Source organism: Leguminivora glycinivorella, chromosome 19, assembly GCF_023078275.1.
Source record: "Leguminivora glycinivorella isolate SPB_JAAS2020 chromosome 19, LegGlyc_1.1, whole genome shotgun sequence".
Taxonomy (NCBI): Eukaryota; Metazoa; Arthropoda; class Insecta; order Lepidoptera; family Tortricidae; genus Leguminivora; species Leguminivora glycinivorella.
In genome coordinates, this window is record NC_062989.1 from 15,485,141 (window position 1) to 15,507,922 (window position 22,782).

General features: G+C 38.4%; 1 protein-coding gene across 2 annotated transcripts in view; it reads left to right on the top strand.

Annotated features, from left to right (window-relative positions):
• Positions 1-22,782, top strand: part of LOC125236361 (GPI transamidase component PIG-S) — a 101,628-nt gene that overhangs the window by 53,071 nt on the left and 25,775 nt on the right. For both annotated transcript variants that reach the window (XM_048143140.1, XM_048143141.1), the window contains exons 2-4: positions 8,298-8,388; positions 21,048-21,187; positions 22,419-22,631. In XM_048143140.1, coding sequence (XP_047999097.1) covers positions 8,298-8,388; positions 21,048-21,187; positions 22,419-22,631 — 444 coding nt within the window. The remainder of the gene's footprint in view (positions 1-8,297; positions 8,389-21,047; positions 21,188-22,418; positions 22,632-22,782) is intronic.

Below are 22,782 nucleotides of genomic sequence, written 5' to 3' on the forward strand. Positions count from 1 at the left end.
CCACCTGTGGAACTACTGGAAGCAGTGATAAATTCATTTTTTTTGCGTTGTAGTTTCCTCGCTATAGTGAGGGGAAAAGTTTTGTGTTACACTCGGGTGCAAATGTATTTTTCCCCTCACTATCTCGGAAACATGTGTTTTGTCCTTTAATACCAGCGGGTAAAAACGCATTTTATCCACTAGTGGGTAAAGTAATTTGACCTTGAATAAAGTCAAATTAACTGCTAACAAAGTTGATAAAAGTAGGTGAATCTAGTAATAAGGATGATTTACCACCTGTGGAACTACTGGAAGCAGTGATAAACGCATTTTTTGCGTTGTAGTTTCCTCGCTATAGTGAGGGGAAAAGTTTTGTGTTACACTCGGGCGCAAATGTATTTTACTTCTCGTGTGTTAAAAAACTCGCAAGTTCAGGATTCTATTCTCGAACCACTCGCTTCGCTCGTGGTTCAACTATAGAATCCTTTCACTTGCTCGTTTTTCAATTCCACACTCGGCGTTAAAATACAACTTTGCCCCCTTGTATAACAAATAACTATTAACAAGGGCGTTTGTCGCAGTGCAGTTTTATCCGGAACATGGGATTACGTAAAATGATGGTGATATTTATTTTGTTTTCACACAGTCACACTAAACAGCTGACATTATAACATGAAATAAATTGATGTAGGGAACAAATCAAATTATTTTATTAAATATTTTTTGATTTGTTTTTTTTTTAAGTAGTAACACTACTATATATAAATTATAAACTGAAATAGATACCATACACTAAAGAAAAAGCGATCAAGCCCACTGGTGGCGAAGCAGGGAATCGAACAGTCTTTTAGTATTTTTTCGTTTCAACCTCAACGTGTGATATATTTTTGGATAGGTATTTAAAAATGAATGAGGGTTTACTAAAATCGTTTTTTGATAATATTAATAGTTTTGAAATAGTCGCTCCCCCCTTCTCACTTTTGAACCATGTGTTTGAAAAATATAAAAAAAAATCACAAAAGTAGAACTTTATAAAGACTTTCTAGGAAAATTGTTTTGAACTTGATAGGTTCAGTACTTTTTTGAGAAAAATACGGAAAAATACTTAACCCTACACTGAGCGTGGCCCGACACGCTCTTGGCCGGTTTTTTCACCTTATTACAATGCAATAAGGTGAAAAAGTGTATACATCTCTTTGTAGTCGACTGTACAATCAGCATCAGCAACATTGCACACAATACAAACTTCTACGCGGCTGCATAGCCAAAGTGGCAATCGTTGACTTGTGTTGTGAGCCGACATTTTCACGCCGTCAGCTGTCAAAACAAAATGGAACGCTACTATTAACGCTGTCAAGTAACGTTTTAAAAACCCATGGTAGCTATACTCACTGTTTATCCTCGTCACCATTACGAAGATAAGCATAAATTAATAAAAAAAACTTGCCAAGGACGCCTGCGTAAGCGCAGAACCCAACGCCTAAGTTTATCTTAACGTTACGTTAATGGGTTTAGAGCGGTTTTCCTGTGGCAACGGTTTGTTATCGTATTACTTCCGCGTTTGCTTGTATATACGTTCTGCAATATTGATTTGTATTTATTATTGGAAAACATTGATAATTGCTAATTTTATGTATTTTTTCCTATAGCCTAACCTCCTTATTCTTAATTAAATTTAAAAAAAAAGTATTAGTAGACCCATTTCCATGAAACATGGCTAAGAACACTCCCGACTAATTCATTAAAACTAGCTTAGTCAAACAAAAAAATGAAATCTAAATCGGTTCATGCGTTCAGGAGCTACGAAGCTACAGACAGACACATACACAGACAGAAAGACGCGTCAAAATTGTAACATTTAAAGTTAAAAACTTACTGGCCTGAGTTTGCAAAATTCTATTTTTTCTCTTTAAAAAAAATCATTGTATTTTTTAAATTTTTCCTTTTAATTATTATATTATATTATATAGCCTTGATTTCCATATCAAGTTTGTTCGATGTATTGCTATTATTATTATTATTTCTTTAGTTAGTATGGATCCCTCTTTGGGTGAAGGCCTCCCCCAGTTTTTTCCAGCTTTCTCTGTCTTCTCCTGTCTTCATCCACTGTTTTCCGGCTATATGGGTAATGTCTTCAGACCAGCGTTTCTTAATAATTTCCTTTTAATACTCAGATTTAAGTCACATACGCGTTAAAAACTTACACTTTTACACCTTATTACTATAAGCATATGTTCCATCAAAGCCAAATTAAATTTTTTGTCCCAAAAAACTGCTCATAGCCGGTTTTATCTACAGATAACACCGCAATAAAGCTGAAGTTTTCTGTTGCAATTGTTTGATGAACAGAATTAAATAATCCACTTCAAACAATGAGATTTTATCCATTTTGTAGTCCTGCGGTCAATGTGAAGCAAATATTATTAACCTGCATTGTTTTTATGGTTATTTTCCATATAATAATAGGTTATTTTATAATATAACTAACCAGGCCCGGTAGCCAAATGGCATTTCTACGACGCGGAACGAAAACGAAACGCCGCGAAAGGTAGTCTGGCTCTGTCGTGCCAATACGCAAGAGCGATAGAGATAGATATCTTCGAGCGTTTCGTTTCGTGAGCGTTTGTGCCATTTGGCTACGCACCCAGGAATATAACAAATATATTTTGAAATAAAAATATTTTTTTATAAAATTATGGCAAGAATATCATTTTACACCACTGCTGGGCAAATGCCTTTTAACATCCAGTGCCAGCTAAACTGGCACTTATAGCTTAAAGAGTCAAGCTTCTAACTCTACAACCCCTATAATCCATACTAATATTAAATGGGAAAGTGTGTGTGTCTGTTTGTTTCTCCATCTTTCACGGCAAAACGGAGCGACGAATTGACGTGATTTTTTAAGTGGAGATAGTTGAAAGGATGGAGATTGACATAGGCTACTTTTTGTCTCTTTCTAACGCGAGCGACGCCGCGGGTAAAAGCTAGTTTCACATAATCTATACCTTAGTCTAAAGTACCTGGTCGACGAAGCGTTTTGCGTTTAATTAATAAATTATGCGAAAGAAAACCGCAGGAAAACTTGAAAATTCGCGTTTCCCGGGATTTAAGACTAAGCTAGATCGATTTATCACCCTCGAAAACCCCCACATAATAAATTTCAGCGAAATCGTTCGACCTGTTTCCGAGGTACCTATACTTATATCAAAATAATTGGGATGTTTTACGGACCCTCGACACAAATAAAGTACAGGGTGGCTAGCCGAATGGCACAAACGCTCACGAAACGAAGCGCTAGTAGATATCTATCTCTATCGCGCTTGCGTATTGGCGCGACAGAGCCAGCGGCGTATCGCTTTCGTTTGGCGTCGGAGAAATGCCATTCGGCTACGGGGCCAGGCATATAAACTAGCTTCGCCTTTTAATTTAATAAAGTTCACAATTACGTAGGAAATGACATCACACTATGTAAATTTGTCGCGCAGACTACAAAATGTGTGCGATGACTAAATTAGGCACGTGCAAGTGACTTAAAAAAGGATTACATGTTTGTCGTGTGCAAATATTAATTCAATTTAGCTATAATGATTATTATAATTACACATAATGTTCATTTGAAATGAAAGCTCTTAAATTTATTTACAAATATTAGAATATGTTGTAAGGTATAGTTCGGTATTTTTTATATTATAATTCCCTTTTTAACCCCCGACGCAAAAACGGGTTATAAGTTTGACGTGTTTGTCTGTGTGTCTGTCTGTGGCATCGTAGCTCCCAAACGGATGAACCAATTGAGATTTAGTTTTTTTTGTTTGAAAGCTGAGTTTGTCGGAAGTGTTCTTAGCCATGTTTCATGAAAATCGGTCCACTATGTCGGGATTTTTCAAAATTTTAATTTTGTGGTTAGGCTATTATACCTATTTTCTTCCGGGGGCTGTTAGTGTTATAAATAACCTTATTCATTTCATGTAATTATCTAACAGTCATAAACATTGAAGGTTCCGACCTTAATTCCTTCACATCTAACCTATAATTTGCTCTTATCATAATATCCGATCATAGTGAATATGACACTATTTCCATACGTAATGACTAATGAGTAAAGACTTAGATGTCGTTGTTTTCAAATAAATTATAATTCACTTAATAAGTGGCACCTTGTTCGATGTAAATGGGTCGTTCGTTAATCGTATCGTAACAAACACTCATTGTAATGACTATTATGAGTAATCAATTAATTATTTAAACATATAGGATGTCTTTATTAAGGTATTAAGCAGCGATAGATGACCTAATTTATTACACGCGCCTGAAGTTTTATGCTAAATATTGCCAGTCTCAAACAGTCCCTCTAGCACAACTGACCTTGTCGCGCGCGAGTCCATCCTTGAAGTCGCGCTTGATGTATGGATTCGCGCGCGACAAGGCAACTTGTGCTAGCGTCAGTTGTCAAGTAGATTGTATAGCTACCTGAAAAATTACAGAAAATTTGGTCTGTAAGTCTGCTATTGATTAATGATTAAATATACATTTTCACAAATATCAACACCTACTAATATTATAAATGGGAATGGTTTGTATCTGTTTGTTTGTCCGTCTTTCACGGCAAAACGTAGCGACGAATTGACGTGATTTTTAAGTGGAGATAGTTGAGGGGATGGAGAGTAACATAGGCTACTTTTTGTCTCTGACCCCCACTCCCCCCACTTCCCTAAAATGAGGGGGTAGAAGTTTGCGTGGAGCATTCCGCAATATTCGAATTTAAGGAGATCGAAACCGAAAGCTAGTAACTTATAATATCTATAACTTTCAGCCAAAAATCATGGGTTGGAGTTCGGAACGGGACCCCTGCTCTGCTCATAAGTATCTTCTTCTTCAGTCGGTCCCTCAATGCTGAGGATCGTGACGTCATGTCATTCTCTTGAAGACTAGGTCCCTCTATAGGTGTCTGTTCCTCGTGGCCTCGTGCAGTTTTAATCGCATGGGTGCAGTAATTTGAACACACCATCTTGTAACACAATAAGTTTTACCTTTCATCTAAGCAAATTATGGTCACTTTTGTCTTTTACTCTTAAATCATGCGTCATTGTAATACCAGGGAAACTGCCCGCTATTTGTAAACTTCATTGTTCGCAGTAGGCCAGAGCTATTTGATCCGTGGCAAAATGTCGGGACACCTAAGAATGACTAAGATGACACATTCATAATACGTGCATACCTATAACGTATGGTTTTCATAGGTACTTTATTGCAAGCGTAATTTGACAGGGTAAGATTCTCACCATTTGCGGACTCCTAAAGTCCTAAAATCTAATTTGTCCTCACAAAACTGACATCGAGTTAGTTTTTGTTAACAACTTTCACTAATTTCGGGTCTCAATTTTTGAAAATGTCTATTTGAGCCGAGACAAACTACTTTAACGAGACCCTCGGCACAGTATAATAAAAAGTACTATCGTACAGTATGGCCACTCCTGCTCTGCGCTGGAAGTGCCACCCACCCGCTCTCGGTTACCTCACAGTTACCGCCTGTCAAAAACGCGAACAGTCGTGCACGTTCGTTCGTCAGCATGGTTCATGTTCACCTAAACCATAAATTAAATATAACAAGATCATACCATCCCATACATTAATATGCGACCGCCTACGAACGCGCTTACACTCCACCACACATAGATGGCGCCACAAAAAATGCCTTGTTGCCACCGATTATTTGTAGATTGGCATTAAGTGACAATTCCGAGCCGTAAATCTATGTCAAAAGTGACACTTAACGCCATCTACAAGTATAATCGAAAGCTACAAGACATTTTTTTGTGGCGCCATCTATGTGTGGTGGAGTGTAAGCGCGGTCTTAGGCGGTCGCATTTTAATGTATGGGATGGTATGATCTTGTTATATTTAATCTATGCCTAAGCACACGAGTTAAGACTGTGTGCGTAGGAACGCGTTTCTTTAATATATTTGACCGTCATTGTCCGAGGTGTGCCTTCGGTGGCCTCTGAGGCATTTGAGCCGCGGCAAAATGTCGGGATGTTGAGATAAGATGACACATGCATAGTGCATTTAATCTATGGTATGCCGCACACCACAGTCGTGTCATGATAGGGTCAGGAGTCAAGTGAGCCCACGAGTGCGAATTGAGACCAATTTACCCGCCTGCTTACGTTAGAGACAAAGTTCAAGTATTTTCTACGCATTATGAATTCTCTTAGTTGTGTTTTACTTAACAAATCAAATTATTTTTAGAAAATAATCTAATTAGAAACACTACTATAATAATTATAAACTTAAATAAATTCAATATACCTACTGAGACAATAAATAAAACTCACAGATCCCCATGAATTGAGAATTTCTCCTTGAAGATCAAAGTTTATAGATCTACATCGAATTCTTTTATATTAAATATAAAAGAATTCGATGTAGATCTATAAACTTTGATGTGCACGTTTTGAGTGTGCACGGGAAAACGTCCCACTTTGTTGATTGCTATAAAGACGCTTTGTCAGTTTATTCATAAATTGATACAAGTAAATCTCGCCTGAATGGTAACCGACAAAAAATGGGACGTTTTACTAAACACACTCACATTTTATTATCGATTAAGGTCTGACACAATATGCCTCCACAAACTAGGACCCGTTATACCGTTGCACGTTGGGTCAAAAGTTTCCGGGACAAGCAAGAAAGAAAAACTTATAAGTAAGTTTGGGGTGGTTTGATTATCTAATAAAAACTTTTCCTACATCGACACATCCGGGAATTCGGGTGGAAGCATCTACAACACTTAGTAGGTTCTGACCCTTTAGCACAACTTGCCTTGTCGCGCACGAGTCCATACATCAAGCGCGACTTCAAGTATAGACTCGCGCGCGACAAGGCAAGTTGTGCTAGAGGGGCTGTTCGACAGAGTTATTCGACAACCGTTTTCTCTAAGGTAGAGATTGCCCAATTGAAAATAGGTCTCTTTAAAGTAAATAGGTATCTCATAGGTAAGCGTGCTCCACCTTAGACCGCATCATCAGATCTTCACTTACCATCAGGTGTGATCGTGGTCAAACGTCCTATTCAAACAGAAAAAAAAAGTTCACCAATTGGGCTCTGCTTTATGGAATGCTAAAATAAATACCTAAACCATATCGTATATTTAGGCAGCGTCCCCATTTAGGCGTCGCGCGCCGCAAGACATGCGTCTTATGAGTGTGGATACTGTGGATGGTCCCTTAGATAACTGAGGTACCTCATACCTCATCTATTAATAAGACTACTTACATCGCCTTTCGTGGAAACATTGCAAGTATGAGACACTTGATTTAACAATGGATGAGCACTTGAACACGAAGGTGATCTGTAAACATTCATTGTATCAGTTATCAGCCGATATTCCAGTTTGAACCACTACTTTGTATAACACTTTGATGTGATTTTTTTTATAATGAATCATGGATATGGCTCTACTTTGTGCTATATTTAATATCTGAAATCACGGAGAAAAACATTATGAGGCTTTGTCTTGATCCAAATTTTATTGGATTGGTAGGTATTTTTTTACAAAAAGAGTTTCCATTTTTTTTGCTATCCTATTTTTGTGTTCACTGCTGGGCATAGGCCTCCCCTTTCCTCCGCCACCCATCAGGATTTGCCGCCTGCTCCGGCCAGTCGCTGCAAAATGCGTCGAGGTCATCCCGCCATCTCTTTGGTGTACCTCTGCGCCGGCTAATGGACGGTGTCCACTTGTCCAGTCAGTAGCCAATTTGTCCCACCAATCTGCCCGGCTATTATGCTTCCAATTTTATCACTTATCTACTTAGATAAAGCATCCGTCACGTTTTGCCAAATATGTCAGTGTGGGAGTGACAGATGTCTTATGCACGTTGATAAGTGATAAAATTGCAAGCATGATAGCCCCGCAGGATGCATTAGGCAGATGTTAAATATCTCATTTATTAACCGACTTCAAAAAAAGGAGGAGGTTCTGAATTCGACTGAATGTTTTTATAAACAACATATAAAATAATACAATAAACACTTAATAGGTACATTGTGGGTACATTAAAACTTACAATAAAACTTATAAATAGAAAATTTGGTCTTGCTCGTTGGGTAAGGTGCCCAGAAGGCTGGCCGCGTTGCCCCGCTGGATAGCAATGCTGATCCGCTGAGCAAAGTATTGGCCAGCCCTCTGGTCACCAGAAGCGTCTATAAGGCGCTTAGATAGCTCCTTGTAGAGGCAACGCGCACTAGGCCCCCCACGACCCCAAACGCCGCAAATATGTAACTAGATGTTAAAATAATATGTTTTTTTTAAATTTCAGAATCGAGCCGTATGTGGGCGAGTGCGTCCTTCGTGGGCGTACTCATAATCATCGGGTTACCCCTTTGGTGGAAGACCACTGAAGTTTACAGGTAATTGCACCATATCACTTATCCTTAAGCCACAGTATAATAAAGAGTACTATCGTACAGTATGGCCACTCCCGTACACCGCTGAAAGTGCCGCCCACCCTCTCTCGGTTACCTCACAGTTACTGCCTGTCAAAAACGCGAACAGTCGACCTGACATATTTCACTCATACAAGCATAGTACGCGTTCACCTACACGAGCTTAAACTGTGTGCTAGGAACGCGCCTCTTTCATATATTTGATCGCCAGTGTCCGAGGTGTGCCTTAGCACAAAAAAACAGACATTAGGCAGGTCATCACATTCACGCATCAGCCTCCACAGTCACCAAACCCTTGGTCGAAACAACAATGCATATAAATCGTATGCAATAGACGCGAAGGTCTGTGATGAGACTGATGAGTGCCGCTACAGTATCTCGCCTAATACCTCCAGTTACTGATGTGTCGACGGAAAGTTTCCAAAATTCTGAAGTGTTCACAAGGAGGAAAACTTCGAAACTTTCCATACTTTGTATGGACAATTGTATGGATGGAAAGTTTCCATTTCATAAATTTAAATTCCCTTTATTTTTCGTGAAAGTTTTATGAATTTTTCGAGAAGTTTAAGATTTTTTTGGAAAGTTTCTGCAACGTGTACATCAATCACTTCCTCCAGTGTTCTTCAAATTCGAACAGCAGGCTGTCAAAAAACGATTATAAATCATCATGGTGATGCGTTGTTTATCTTTGGCACGGTGCTGGCGCTGAGACGCCATGTTTTTTTTTCGATACTAATGCTTCAACAAAATTGACATTGTGTTGATATTGTGTGCGTATGTAATCTCATAGTTGCACGCCGTTTTATTCGTTTTACAGTTTTACATGCCCAACCATATATAACCGGTGGACACTCTATTTAATAATGCAAAGATTGTAAAACATAGAAAAAATAGACCAGTTACATTTGTCCCCCAGTCGAGATTTCCCGCTGAGATTTCGAGATTTTTCCCCGCTGTACCTTATCTATTTTCTTTTCCCCTCACTAGCTCGGAAACACGTGTTTTGTCCTCTAATACCAGCGGGTAAAAACGCATTTTATCCACTAGTGGGTAAAGTAATTTGACCTTGAATAAAGTCAAATTAACTGCTTTAAAATTGATAAAAACAGGTGAATCTAGTAATAAAGATGATTTACCACCTGTTAGTGGGGACGTTTATCGACAAAAAGAGGCCAAACCTTTATTTTCTTGACCAAAGCATGAAACTTGGCACAGTTGTTCCTTATATCAAAATAAGCCGATTAAGATCGGGAGCCTTCGGGAGGCTCCCCCCTGGGGCTCGGGAGGGGGGGTCAAAGTACCGCTTCACCCGGCTTGCTTTGAAAAATTCTAACATACCCCGTTTAGTTCATAGGTCATGTTTGGTATCGTTTTCGAGTAAATCAATAACGTAGAATTCATTTTTGGTACTAAAATTATAATTTAATGGTAAATAAAATAAAAAAAATGAAAAGTTTGAAATTTTCATCTATGATTTACAAATTCAAGTCATCATAAATGTCAAACTGTTTGCTTTTTCTACAAATAAAAAATATGATATGAAATCCTATTTAATATAGATTATGAATAATATAACTTTTACCCACCTTTACTAACGTTAAGTTTTAGAAAAAAAACCTTTAAGCCGCGCGGCGTCGGGACGCCGCGAGCGTAATTTTAAAATGCCTTTATTTTAAAAAACTCTATTAGAACCCGTTTAGCTATTAGGTCATGTTTAGTATCGTTTTCGAGTAAATAAATAACGTAGAATTTAGTTTTGGTACTAAAATGACCATTTAATGTTAAATGAAATAAAAAAAAATAAAAAATTCTGTGAGTTGCAAATTCAAGTCACCATATTTAAATGTCAAACGGTTTGCTTTTTCTATAAATATAAAAATATGATATTAAAGCCTATTCACAAAGGATAGTACGCGTTCACCTACGCGAGCTTAGACTGTGTGCGGGGAACGCGCCTCTTTCATCGCCAGTGTCAGAGGTGTGTTAATGCATAAATAGAAAAAGATTCATTATTATTGACTCCGGTGTCGACAACGGCAACACTCGGGTCGGACCACACGCTCTAAAGACCGACTGTACCTGTTATTTATTCATTGTAGTGAATCCTGTAAGAAATTTATATAATAGTATTTTATACAATCGTGATATAATACAAAACTTTTCAGTCGAGTACCATGTGTAGTACGGTACGAGAGTGAAAAGCTTAATTATATCACTATTGTATACAATACTTTTTCTACGAGTCATCATCTTCATCATCAATGGACGGAAATATCACCATTCATGCAAGTTAAAATTAATGTCAATAGAGTCGTTCACCGTTGTGTCAACATCGAATTACCTACCTAGCAACCAATTGTTTGTAATAACCGTCTCTGATTGGCCGATAACGCGACAGATAAAAAAAATGTGTTTCAAATGCAGGAAAATTTGCCAGATATCGCAAATTAGTATAGAAATTGTATGAAGTTCTATTTTTGAAATTATTATAGTTAACTAAAGTCAATTATAATGAGCTTATTATAATTGAGTCGGAACTGCCATAGAGTATCCAACACTGAAAAGTTAGCACTTATAGTTTAGTCTGTGGTGTCCTAATTGACAGATTACTCATACTCATACTATACATTCCCTTGACAGAGACATAGCTGGGTACATATGGAACTGCATAAAGAAGGCTCTACCCTCTTTATGCAGTTGCATCGGTGTTTGCAACCTGATTTACATTTACATCTTGTAACTTCTAAGCATATACTGGCCACTTCAGTGTTGCCTGACTGGAATGGAAGGAAGAAGGAGACGAATGGGTACCACACTACCCATTCGTCTCCTTCTTCCTTCCATCCCCAAGAAGACGGACTTGGCCAATTTTGGTGTGGCACCAACGCCTGACTCCAAACAAGAACGCCCTGAGTCCCATTTCTCAAAACTGAAAGTTACAAGTTACAAGCGGAAGTCTCTTTGCAACTTGTCATATTAGACATTGACAACCAATTGAAAATTGTAACTTGTAGCTTCGAGAAATGGGCCCCTGGAACACTGTGCGCAGTATATGCTGATGCAAGGCAGCCTCTGAAGGAGGTATGTTCTCCAATTGTCGATCTTTTCTGGTACCTAAAGAGGTAGGTACTTCGACCACTCATTCACCGTTACGCAACGACTTGGTCTGAAACAATATGTGCATTATCATTTTAGAGTCTACAACTATCAAATTACAACTTTTTGGTGGATCACGTAACCTTCAGTATTACCCACTTACGTTACGTATCATACAAAATTATTACAAACTTTAGTAGAATCTGATTTGCCTCTGATATTGCTCCATCTTGTAATAGTTTGACACCTTGGGTGGCCTGGCTAAGCTTCAAAGCCAAAAGAAAACGTTTCCAGATTAGACATAGTATGGGATAGGTATGATAAACGCAGCTTGAAACGATCAACAAGGGAGAAACATGGCCACCCAAGGCTTCAAACTATTACGAGATGGAGCAATATCATAGATAGGCTAATCAAATTCTACTAAAGTTTGTAATTATTTTGTATGATAGGTAAGTGTGTAATAGTGAAGGTGATCCACCAAAATGTTGTAATTTCATAGTTGCAAAATCTGTTTAAATAAAATGACAATGCACATATTGTTTCAGATCAAGGGTCCTTACGCAGCAGTGAATGAGTGCCGGAAGAACTTCTTTACTAGAAAATATCGACACTTGGAGAACATACCTCCTTCCGAGGCTGCCTTACTTCATCATATACTGCCATTTGTCTAAGACTGGGGCTAAAGACATGCCAACCACATCCTTGCTGCCGACGCATTAGGACACCACGGACTCCACTGCCAGTCTAGTGCTGGCCGAATTTTGTGACACGCTGCACTTAACGATTTAATCCGCAAGGCTCTCGGCACAGCGAACATACCGACAACCCTCGAACCTGTCAGCTTGTCAGCAGCAGACGGAAAGCGGCCTGATGGTTGCTCGCTTTTGCCTTGGTTTCTGGGACGACCCTTGGCGTGGGGCGTGACCTGTGTGGATACCTTGGCTCCCTCCAACGTGTAACGTTCGGCCCAGAAACCAGGGACTGCTGCTGCAAAACGCCCAGTTTCAACGCCCAAATATGCATTTTTAAAAAACAACTACATATTTGCGGCAATTGCATTTGAATCATTTGGATCATGGTCATCAGACACCAAGCAGTTCGTGAAGGAAGTTTCCACCAAACTTGTCTGGGAGTTTGGTGACATACGCATAGGCTTTTACATCATATTTTTTATTTAAAGAAAAAGCAAACAGTTGACATTTTTGTTGACTTGAATTTGCAAATCATAGATGAATATTTTTTTTTTTATTTATTTACCATTAAATTATAATTGTAGTACCAAAAATAAATTCTTTGTTATTAATTTACTCGAAAACTATATCAAACATGACCTAATAGCTAAACCGGGTCTAATAGAGTTTTTAAAATAGAGGTATTTTAAAATTACGCTCACGGCGTCCCGACGCCGCGCGTCTTAAAGTAATTTTTTGTGGAACTTAACGTTTGTGAAGGTGGATTAAAGTTATATTTTTTATAATCTATATTAAATAGGCTTTCATATCATATTTTTTATTTATAGAAAAAGCAAACAGTTTGTCATTTATGATGACTTGAATTTGTAAATCATGGATGAAAATTTCAAATTTTTAAATTTTTTTAAATTTTACTTACCATTAAATTATAATTTTAGTACCAAAAATGAATTCTACGTTATTGATTTACTCGAAAACGATATCAAACATGACCTAATAGCTAAACGGGGTCTAATAGAGTTTCTAAAATAAAGGCATTTTAAAATTACGCTCGCGGCGTCCCGACGCCGCGCGTCTTAAAGTAATTTTTTTGTAGAACTTAACGTTAGTAAAGGTGGATAAAAGTTATATTTTTTATAATCTATATTAAATAGGCTATCATGTCATATTTTTTATTTATAGAAAAAGCAAACAGTTTGTCATTTATGATGACCTGAATTTGTAAATCATGGATGAAAATTTCAAATTTTTTATTTTTTTTTTATTTTATTTACCATTAAATTATAATTTTAGTACTAAAAACGAATTCTACGTTATTGATTTACTCGAAAACGATACCAAACATGACCTATTAACTAAACGGGGTAAGTTAGAATTCTTCAAACCAAGCCGGGTGAAGCGGTACTTTGACCCCCCCTCCCGGGCCCCAGGGGGGAGGCTCCCGAAGGCTCCCGATCTTAATCGGCTTATTTTGATATAAGGAACAACTGTGCCAAGTTTCATGCTTTGGTCAAAAAATTTAAGGTTTTGCAATAAACTCCCCAGCTATGTGGAACTACTGGAAGCAGAGATAAACGCATTTTTTGCGTTGTAGTTTCCTCGCTATAGTGAGGGGGAAAGTTTTGTGTTACACTCGGATGCAAATGTATTTTACTTCTCGTGTGTTAAAAAACTCGCAAGTTCAGGATTATATTCTCGAACCACTCGCTTCGCTCGTGGTTCAACTATAGAATCCTTTCACTTGCTCGTTTTTCAATTCCACACTCGTCGTTAAAATACAACTTTGCCCCCTTGTATAACAAATAACTATTGTTAGGAGCAATGTAAGGCTTCGTAGCTACTATGTGTCACTTCGAACATTCGGAACATTCCTGATCTATTTGTGATCGCCACATGCTACAGCTCTCGGTCAATTCCTACATATTCAAAGACTTGTAGCTTGTAGTATCTTTTTTAATCTCCAATATGTAGGAATGAATCCATCCACTATTTATTTAGAACTTTCCCACAATTGCTAATAACTAAAGCTTTCGAGTTAGTTGACTTCAATCATTAATATCACCATCTCCTCACATGTCCAGATACCAGAAGGTCAAACCCACTCGCTCACAGCGTGATATGACCTGGTCACATATAACCAAATTATCTTCACACTGCTCTCTATATCTCACCTATTAAAACTGGAGGTCTTATTAATTTAGTCAAGTTTTCTCAGATACGCCATGGTCGATAAGTTATATACGCAAAACCATGAGGTTATCGATATGGCGGCCATAGCTATCTGTTTATGGGAAATGTTATGGAATAATGATAAGTACGCAAATATTATGTAAACCTGCGTTGATAATGCTGTCATATGCAGAAACTTGTATTGATACTTAAAGTTAGCTATATTATATTTAACAAGTTATATCAAATAGGTATTTATGAAGTCTTTTCTTTTGTGACCAGGGGGCCGATTTTTGAGTCTCACTGTCACTAAAATACCGGTTGAAAACGGTGTCTTGCCTATTATTTTCAGTGTCAATTTTCTGAATTCGAACGCGTGAGACTCAAAAATCGGCCCGCAGGCCCCGTAGCCGAATCTCATTTCTGCGACGCGAAACGCCACCGAAACCCCGCAGAAATGTAGTCTTGCTCTGTCGCGCCAATACCTACCTACGCAAGAGCGATAGAGATGGATAACGATGGCGTTTCGTGAGCGTCTGTGCATTCGGCTACGCACAGAGCACAACCTACTGCGCAAAACGAAATAATTATTTGTTATACAAGGGTGCAAATTGATAAAGGGTGGAATTGAAAAACGAGCAAGTGAAGGGTGTCTATAGTTGAACCACGAGCGAAGCGAGTGGTTCGAGAATAGAATCCTGAACTTGCGATTTTTTTAACACACGAGAAGTAAAATACATTTTGCACCCGAGTGTAACACAAAACTTTTCCCCTCGCGCGTATAGCGAGGAAAGTACAACGCAAAAAGCGCGTTTATCACTGCTTCCAGTAGTTCCACAGGTGGTAAATCATCGTCATCACTAGATTCACTCACTTTTATCAATTTTAAAGCAGAAAAAAATACTATATTCAAGGTCAAATTACTTTATCCACTAGTGGATAAAATGCGTTTAGCCGTGAAAGACGGACAAACAAACAGACACACACACACACTTTCCCATTTATAATATTAGTATGGAAGTATGGATTTATGATACAAAATTATCATGTTAGCGTCAATTCTACCAGCCAGCTGCCAACTCTCTCTGGTAAAAATTTGTATGGAATTGCTTTGCACCCTTGTGGAAAAATGCAATTTTCTCATCCGTTTTTGAAGTCTCAATAGGGTTTACCAGTGGGTTGTTTCAGCACAGTGACATTGACACTTGCTATTTCTGGGTTGATAAGTGACATTGTTACTCAGCGTCAATATTTCCTTGTTGAACCGGCAATGGACGGCGAAGTGACACTGTCGGGCGACAATTGTCACTATTGTGAACGCCATAGTTGGTGTGGCGAAAAAGTTGTTACCTGCTTAAATAATTTGCTTATGGCGCATTCAATAAATCAAGTTACCTCAAACAAAGTTAAGTCAAGTTAGCGTTTTCTCACTTACAGAGGCTCTCGCTAATAGAGGTTGTCGATGCTAGTAATGTCGCTTATAGAGGTCACCTATGGTCAAATAGGTACCTTTTATTTAATATGCATGTACCTCTAGATATAAATAAACAAAAAATAGGTATGTAATCCTGACTTCAAAAAGCAATAGTGTAAATAATCCACAATACTCTTATACAAAAACAATAACTTTCCTTTGTTATGAAGTAACTTATATTTAAACAAAATCACTCCTAATATTTATTTATGCATGAGAAACCAGTATGGTTAAATAAATTAATACACCAATTGTACTTTAATGAAAAAATCCGTTTTTTTTTTTATTTATCCCGAAGAGATAAACACTAGATTGTGTGCTTAGGCATTGCTTATCTAATAGCACGGCACCGCACCGCAGCTAAAACCAAACTGAACGATGTGTAATCTCATACAAAATATAATGTTAAAACACAAACCATGCCCCAGACCGCTCTCGGTTACCTTACAGTTACCGCCTGCCCAAAACGCGAACATTCGACATGCATGCATGACGAGCATGGTACGCGTTCACCTACACGGGCTTAGAATGTGAAGGAACGCGCCACTTTCATAATTTTAATCGCCATTTATTTATTTATTTATTTAACCTTTATTGCACAACATAAAGTACAAATGGCGAACTTAATGCCTTAAGGCATTCTCTACCAGTCAACCATTGGACCAAACAGAAACTTACAATTGGTGCGGAAAATAAAACAGAAATTTAAATAGATATAAGTCACTATCTAAATACTATATGCATCATCAATATACATACATAAATAAGTACAATCATATACATACATAAACTAACTAAAATATATAATATACATATATATATACATATATATAGTACCCATTTAACCATTACTGTCTAACAACGTTGGTGTACCTGCGAGAAGAGTTTACGTAATTGACGTTTGAAGGAAAACTTGCTCTGTGCTTGTCGTATTGCGAGAGGGAGATCGTTCCAAAGACGAATTGCCCATTCGCCATTGTCCGAGAAGTGGCTTTAGCTTATCTTAATCCTACAAGTATTCTTATCTAAAGGTCCCAGATCACACCATAAACAACCAAAAAGATAATATTTACATAACCTTCAATTGCGTATAATTACTTAATTTAATATATTTATATTTAGATACGGCGTGCATAAAAATTGGTGTCGTAGGTTATCGGTGAGATAACTCGATTGACACTTAAATTTGGCGATGGTAACTAAGGTTACTGTGATAAGACACGTGACTATTTGGACGCCATTTTTGCAATGGAATTTCACACCTTACCACGAAATGTCGTCGAAAACAGCAGATAATTATTTCCTGTCCCGCACAGCTAAACTGTGGAATGAATTGTCGCCTGCGGTATTTCCGGACCGATACGACCTTCAAATCTTCAAGAAAAGAGAACACCCATCTTAAATGCTGGCAACGCACCTCCAACATCTTTGGTGTTTCGGGTGTCCATTGGCGGCGGTGATCGCTTACCATCAGGCGACTTGTCTGCTCATTTGCCTCCTATCCCATAAAAAAAAGCATATTGCTGCACTATAGCTTAAATGTAAAATAGGCCTTTGAGGCATTGTACCATAGATAGATTGTGGGATTTGTGGGGACACCTTACACAGATCAACCTAACCCTAAACTATTTTAAGCAAATCTTGTACTATGGGAGCTAAGGTAATATTATATACAAAGAAAACATCCATAATATCTGTGTTCATGACACAAATAAATTCCCTTACGAGGATTCGAACCTAGGCCCGCGGTTTAACAGGCAGGGTCACTACAGACTACGCCAGACCGGTTGTCAATACTACCGGCATTTCCTTGCTGTATCACTATGTTGATACGTTGTTCGATCAAGTTGCCAGCTCTTTGGTTATCAATTAAATCAACCTCATGGAAGTTTTTTTATTATTATTTATTTACTAGCTTTTACCCGCGGCTTCGCCCGCGTAATAAAAGTATTCTTATTGAAACGTTTACAAAAAATAAGATTTTCATTTGGATCCGTAGGTTTTTTTGTAGGTACATCTGTCCGCGATTATTTCGATTAAGGTAAAGCGGGGCAATTGTCGACTGGAGGGCCATTGTAACTGATCTATTTGCTGTACGGTCAGCCAAGAACCTTACACCGCTTTTTGGCTGACTGTACCTTACACATATTATATTACTATTGTTTTAAAAGAAATTCTTGCAATGATTGTAGAATTGTTACACAGCGACCACAGCGTAGGTAGTAGGTACGAATATGTATGTATTTTACCTATATAAATATTTATACTGGGGAAACTTCATACAACCCACATAGCCAGTATCTCGACGCTATGGTCGCTAGGGTAAAAAATACTTCCTTGCATTATCGCTTACAATTTTTTCCATTTTGCTTATACTTATTGCAAACGTAAACACATAAAAGGCAAGCAAACAACGATCTTCTTACAGCACTTTGAATGTAATAGTTATTACGGATGCAGGATACTCGCCGATGCCTACTTAAATACTAATCCCTTCCCACTGAGCCACCTGCATTTTACACTGCCTATCTCTATCCTTGTCCCCGACCCCGTCCCCGTCCCGTCCCTACCCCCTACTCTCCCTATCCCTATCTCCGTCCCCGTCCCCTATCCCTATCCCTATCCCTATCCCTATCCCTATCCCTATCCCTATCCCTATCCCTATCCCTATCCCTATCCCTATCCCTATCCCTATCCCTATCCCTATCCCTATCCCTATCCCTATCCCTATCCCTATCCCTATCCCTATCCCTATCCCTATCCCTATCCCTATCCCTATCCCTATCCCTATCCCTATCCCTATCCCTATCCCTATCCCTATCCCTATCCCTATCCCTATCCCTATCCCTATCCCTATCCCTATCCCTATCCCTATCCCTATCCATATCCCTATCCCTATCCCTATCCCTATCCCTATCCCTAACCCGTTCCTGTCCCTGTCCCTGTCCCTGTCCCTGACCCTGACCCTGACCCTGTCCCTGTCCCTGTCCCTGTCCCTGTCCCTGTCCCTGTACCTGTCCTTGCCCCTGTCAAATTATCATGCTAGGAGGTGAACTTTGAAAAATCCTTTCTTAGTGCTCCTCTAAGGAACTTCCGTGTCAATTTGAAATCTGTTGAACCAGAAGTAAAGATAAAAAGTAAACCTATACTTATGGCTATTTTAGATATTTTAATCCCGTTTCACAACAACAGGGGGGAAAATTTCTTTTCCACCTCATTAGATTTTAAAATCGTTGTATTTATCGTGATCAGCGACCCGATAAACCATAAAAACGATACCCATATTGTGTTTTTGACTTTACCCCCTTTGCACCCCTTTAGGAGTAAAATTTTCAAAAAAAACCTGAAACATGTATTTAGTCATATGTCTTTAGGAATCCTCTTGTGAAGTTTCGAATAAAACAGTGAAACTAACATTGTTTCCCCATACAAACTTTGAACCCCCATTTGACCCCCTTAGGAGGCGAATTTTGAAAAATCCTTTCTGAGAAGTCATCTACACTATATATAAGGAACCTATGTGCCAAATTTGAAATCTCTAGGACCAGCGGTTTCGGCTGTGTGTTGATATGTCAGTTAGTCAGTCAGACAGTTTCTTCTTTTATATATTTTTTGATATTTAAACCCCATGGCACTATAACAGGGGAGAAGGTATTTCACTTCCACCTCGTTAGATTTTAAAAGCGTTGTATTTATCGTGATCAGCGACCCGATTAATCATAAAAACGATACCCATATTGTTTTTTGACTCACCCCCTTTTCACCCATTTAGGGGTTAAATTTTCAAAAAACCTGAAACACGTCTTTAGTCATATGTTTTTAGGATCCCTCCTGTGAAGTTTCGAATAAAACAGTGAAACTAACATTGTTTCCCCATACAAACTTTGAACCCCCATTTGACCCCCTTAGAAGGCGAATTTTGAAAAATTCTTTCTTAGTGCTCATCTACACTATATAAAGAACCTACGTGCCAAATTTGACATCTCTAGGACCAGCGGTTTCGGCTGTGCGTTGATATGTCAGTCAGTCAGTCAATATCTTCTTTTATATATTTTTTTGATATTTAAACCCCATTGCACCAAAACAGGGGAGAAGGTATTTCACTTCCGCCTCGTTAGATTTTAAAAACGTTGTATTTATCGTGATCAGCGACCCGATAAACCATAAAAACGATACCCATATTGATTTTTTGACTTTATCACCCCCTTTTCACCCTTTTAGGGGTTAAATTTTCAAAAAACCTGAAACACGTATTCAGTCATATGTCTTAAGGAATCTTCCTGTGAAGTTTCGAATAAAATAGTCAAACTAATCTTGTTTCCCCATACAAACTTTGAACCCCCCTTTGACCCCCTTAGGAGGTGAATTTTGGAAAATCCTTTCTTAGTGCTCCTCTACACTGTATAAGGAACCTACGTGCCAAATTTGAAATCTCTAGGACCAGCGGTTTCGGCTGTGCGTTGATATGTCAGTCAGTCAGTCAGTCAGTCAGTCAGTCAGTCAGTCAGTCAGCTTCTTCTTTTATATATTTAGATTATTCCTTATATTAACACTTACAGTCTGGCTACACATGTTAAATGAGTGACAGTTTACAATAGTATTTTATACAATCGTGATATAATTCAGAGCTTTTCAGTCGAGTACCAATATGTTTAGGTCACGAAGCTTGCTGAGTAGTACGGTACGAGAATGAAAAGCTTAATTATATCACTATTGTATACAATACTTTTTCTATGAGTCATCATCTTCATCATCAATGGACGAAAAATATCATTATTCAAGTCAAAATTAATGTTAATAGCGTCGTTCACCGTTGTATCAACATCGAATTACCTGGCAACCAATTGTTTGTAATAACCGTCTCTGATTGGTCGATAACGCGATAGATAAAAAAATGTGTTTCAGATGCAGAAAAATTTGCCAGGTATCGCAAATTAGTATAGAACTTCTATGAAGTTCTATTTTTGAGCACTTATAGTTTAGTCTGTGGTGTCCTAATTGACAGATTAAAGTCGACGTCCTTCCTATACAAAATGTACTGAGGAGACGTTTTTTGAATTACATTCAGGCGGCGTGGCGGAGACGTCCGTTCCGCGCCGCAAGACATGCGTCTCATGAGTGTGGACGCTGCCTTAAATCATATTGTCAATAACATTTACAGAAATCTTTTTTTTTTTTTTCGTTTTCAGGGTATCTCTTCCGTATGGCAAGATCGCAGCTTTCGATTCGCGGTCTCACACGGTCGCTACCGAGGTGACGGTGATGGCGAATGATGACGCCACGGCATCAGAAATCGCTGGACTCATTGAGAAGTCTTTTGAGGATTCGCGTAAGTGTGTTTTTAGTTAGCTAATTCCAAATACGACCTCCGGGTCAGCATTATGCTGAGACGGGACCATTTCGTGATAAACTTATCAATCCTTTGTACGTTTGTAGTTTTAGTAATACTGTTTTTTTTTGCATATTGTGTAGTTTTAAGTTTATTGCGAATAAATATTTTGATTGATTGATTGAAATATATAAATTAGCGGTTTATGTGTAAAAAAAACATTAACACTTCAGAAGTAAAGTTTTGCATGAGAAATTAATATAAAAAAAAGGAATTAGGCAATACAATTCAGGGATCAAAAATGGACCAGCCATACCTTGCCTAGTGTCTTTTGAGGTCATAATTAACAACTTTTATGGTACCAATGCTGATATCGTAAAAATAATTTTGGCTGTTCCGTAGAAATGAGTGGCATCACGTCAGTCGGAATGTATGGAACCGCCAATTTTTTTTGCGATTTCAGCATGTTCCCGCAATAAAAGTTGTTAATTATGATATTTATGATCTTAAAAGCACAGTATAATAAAGAGTACTATCGTACGGTATGACCACTCCCGCTCCCCGCTGAAAGTGCCGCCCACCCGCTCTCGGTTACCGCCTGTCAAAAACGCGCACAGTCGACCCGTCATATCTCACTCACACAAGCATGGTACGCGTTCACGTACACGAGCTTAGAATGTGTGCTAGGAACGCGCTTCGCTTCTTTCATATACATATTTGATCGCCAGTGTCCGAGGTGTGTCAAGAGTTTGACTGGTCCTTTCTATTTCACCTTGTATATGTATATGTATTCTAAAAACTGTGCTATGTATTTCTAGTATTACCTCAGAAACCATAAATCCCTATGTATCCATACTTCCATACTAATATTATAAATACGAGAGGCTGGCAACCTGTCACTGCAATGTCACAGTTTCGTTTTCTTTCAACCCCTTATTTGCCAAGAGTGGCACTGAAACTTTAGTAGTTTCATGTGTTCTGCCTACCCCTATATGGGATACAGGCGTGATTGTATGTATGTATGTATGTAATATTATAAATGGGAAAGTGTGTGTGTCTGTTTGTTTGTCCGTCCTTCACGGCAAAACGGAGGGACGAATTGACGTGATTTTTTAAGTGGAGATAGTTGAAGGGATAGAGAGTGATAGGCTACTTTTTGTCTCTTTCTAACGCGAGCGAAGCCTCGGGCAAAAGCTAGTCCTCTATATAACAAACTGTTTTCATTTTCCAGCTACCCTAAAAATCAAAGTCACCAAAACCATTCTCTCTGACTCTCTTCGCAACACGCTAGAATCTGTAGCAGATGACCCAGAAGCGATAGAAGAGATAACGGCAAACGTCGATGTGAACAAACCTAACACGCTGTATATCGTACAGAGGACGCCACTGTTCCAACAAGTGTGGCTCAGTACCGAGCGTGTCATGTTCTTCAGGGATTCTACAGGTATTGTTATCTCTTTCTAGCTTTAAAACGTCTCTTTTTAGCATACAAACGAAGAGGTAGCAACGAGAGTCAGTGGGAATAAACCTAACACGTTATATGTCGTACAGAGGACGCCACTGTTCCAACAAGTGTGGCTCAGTACTAAGCGTGT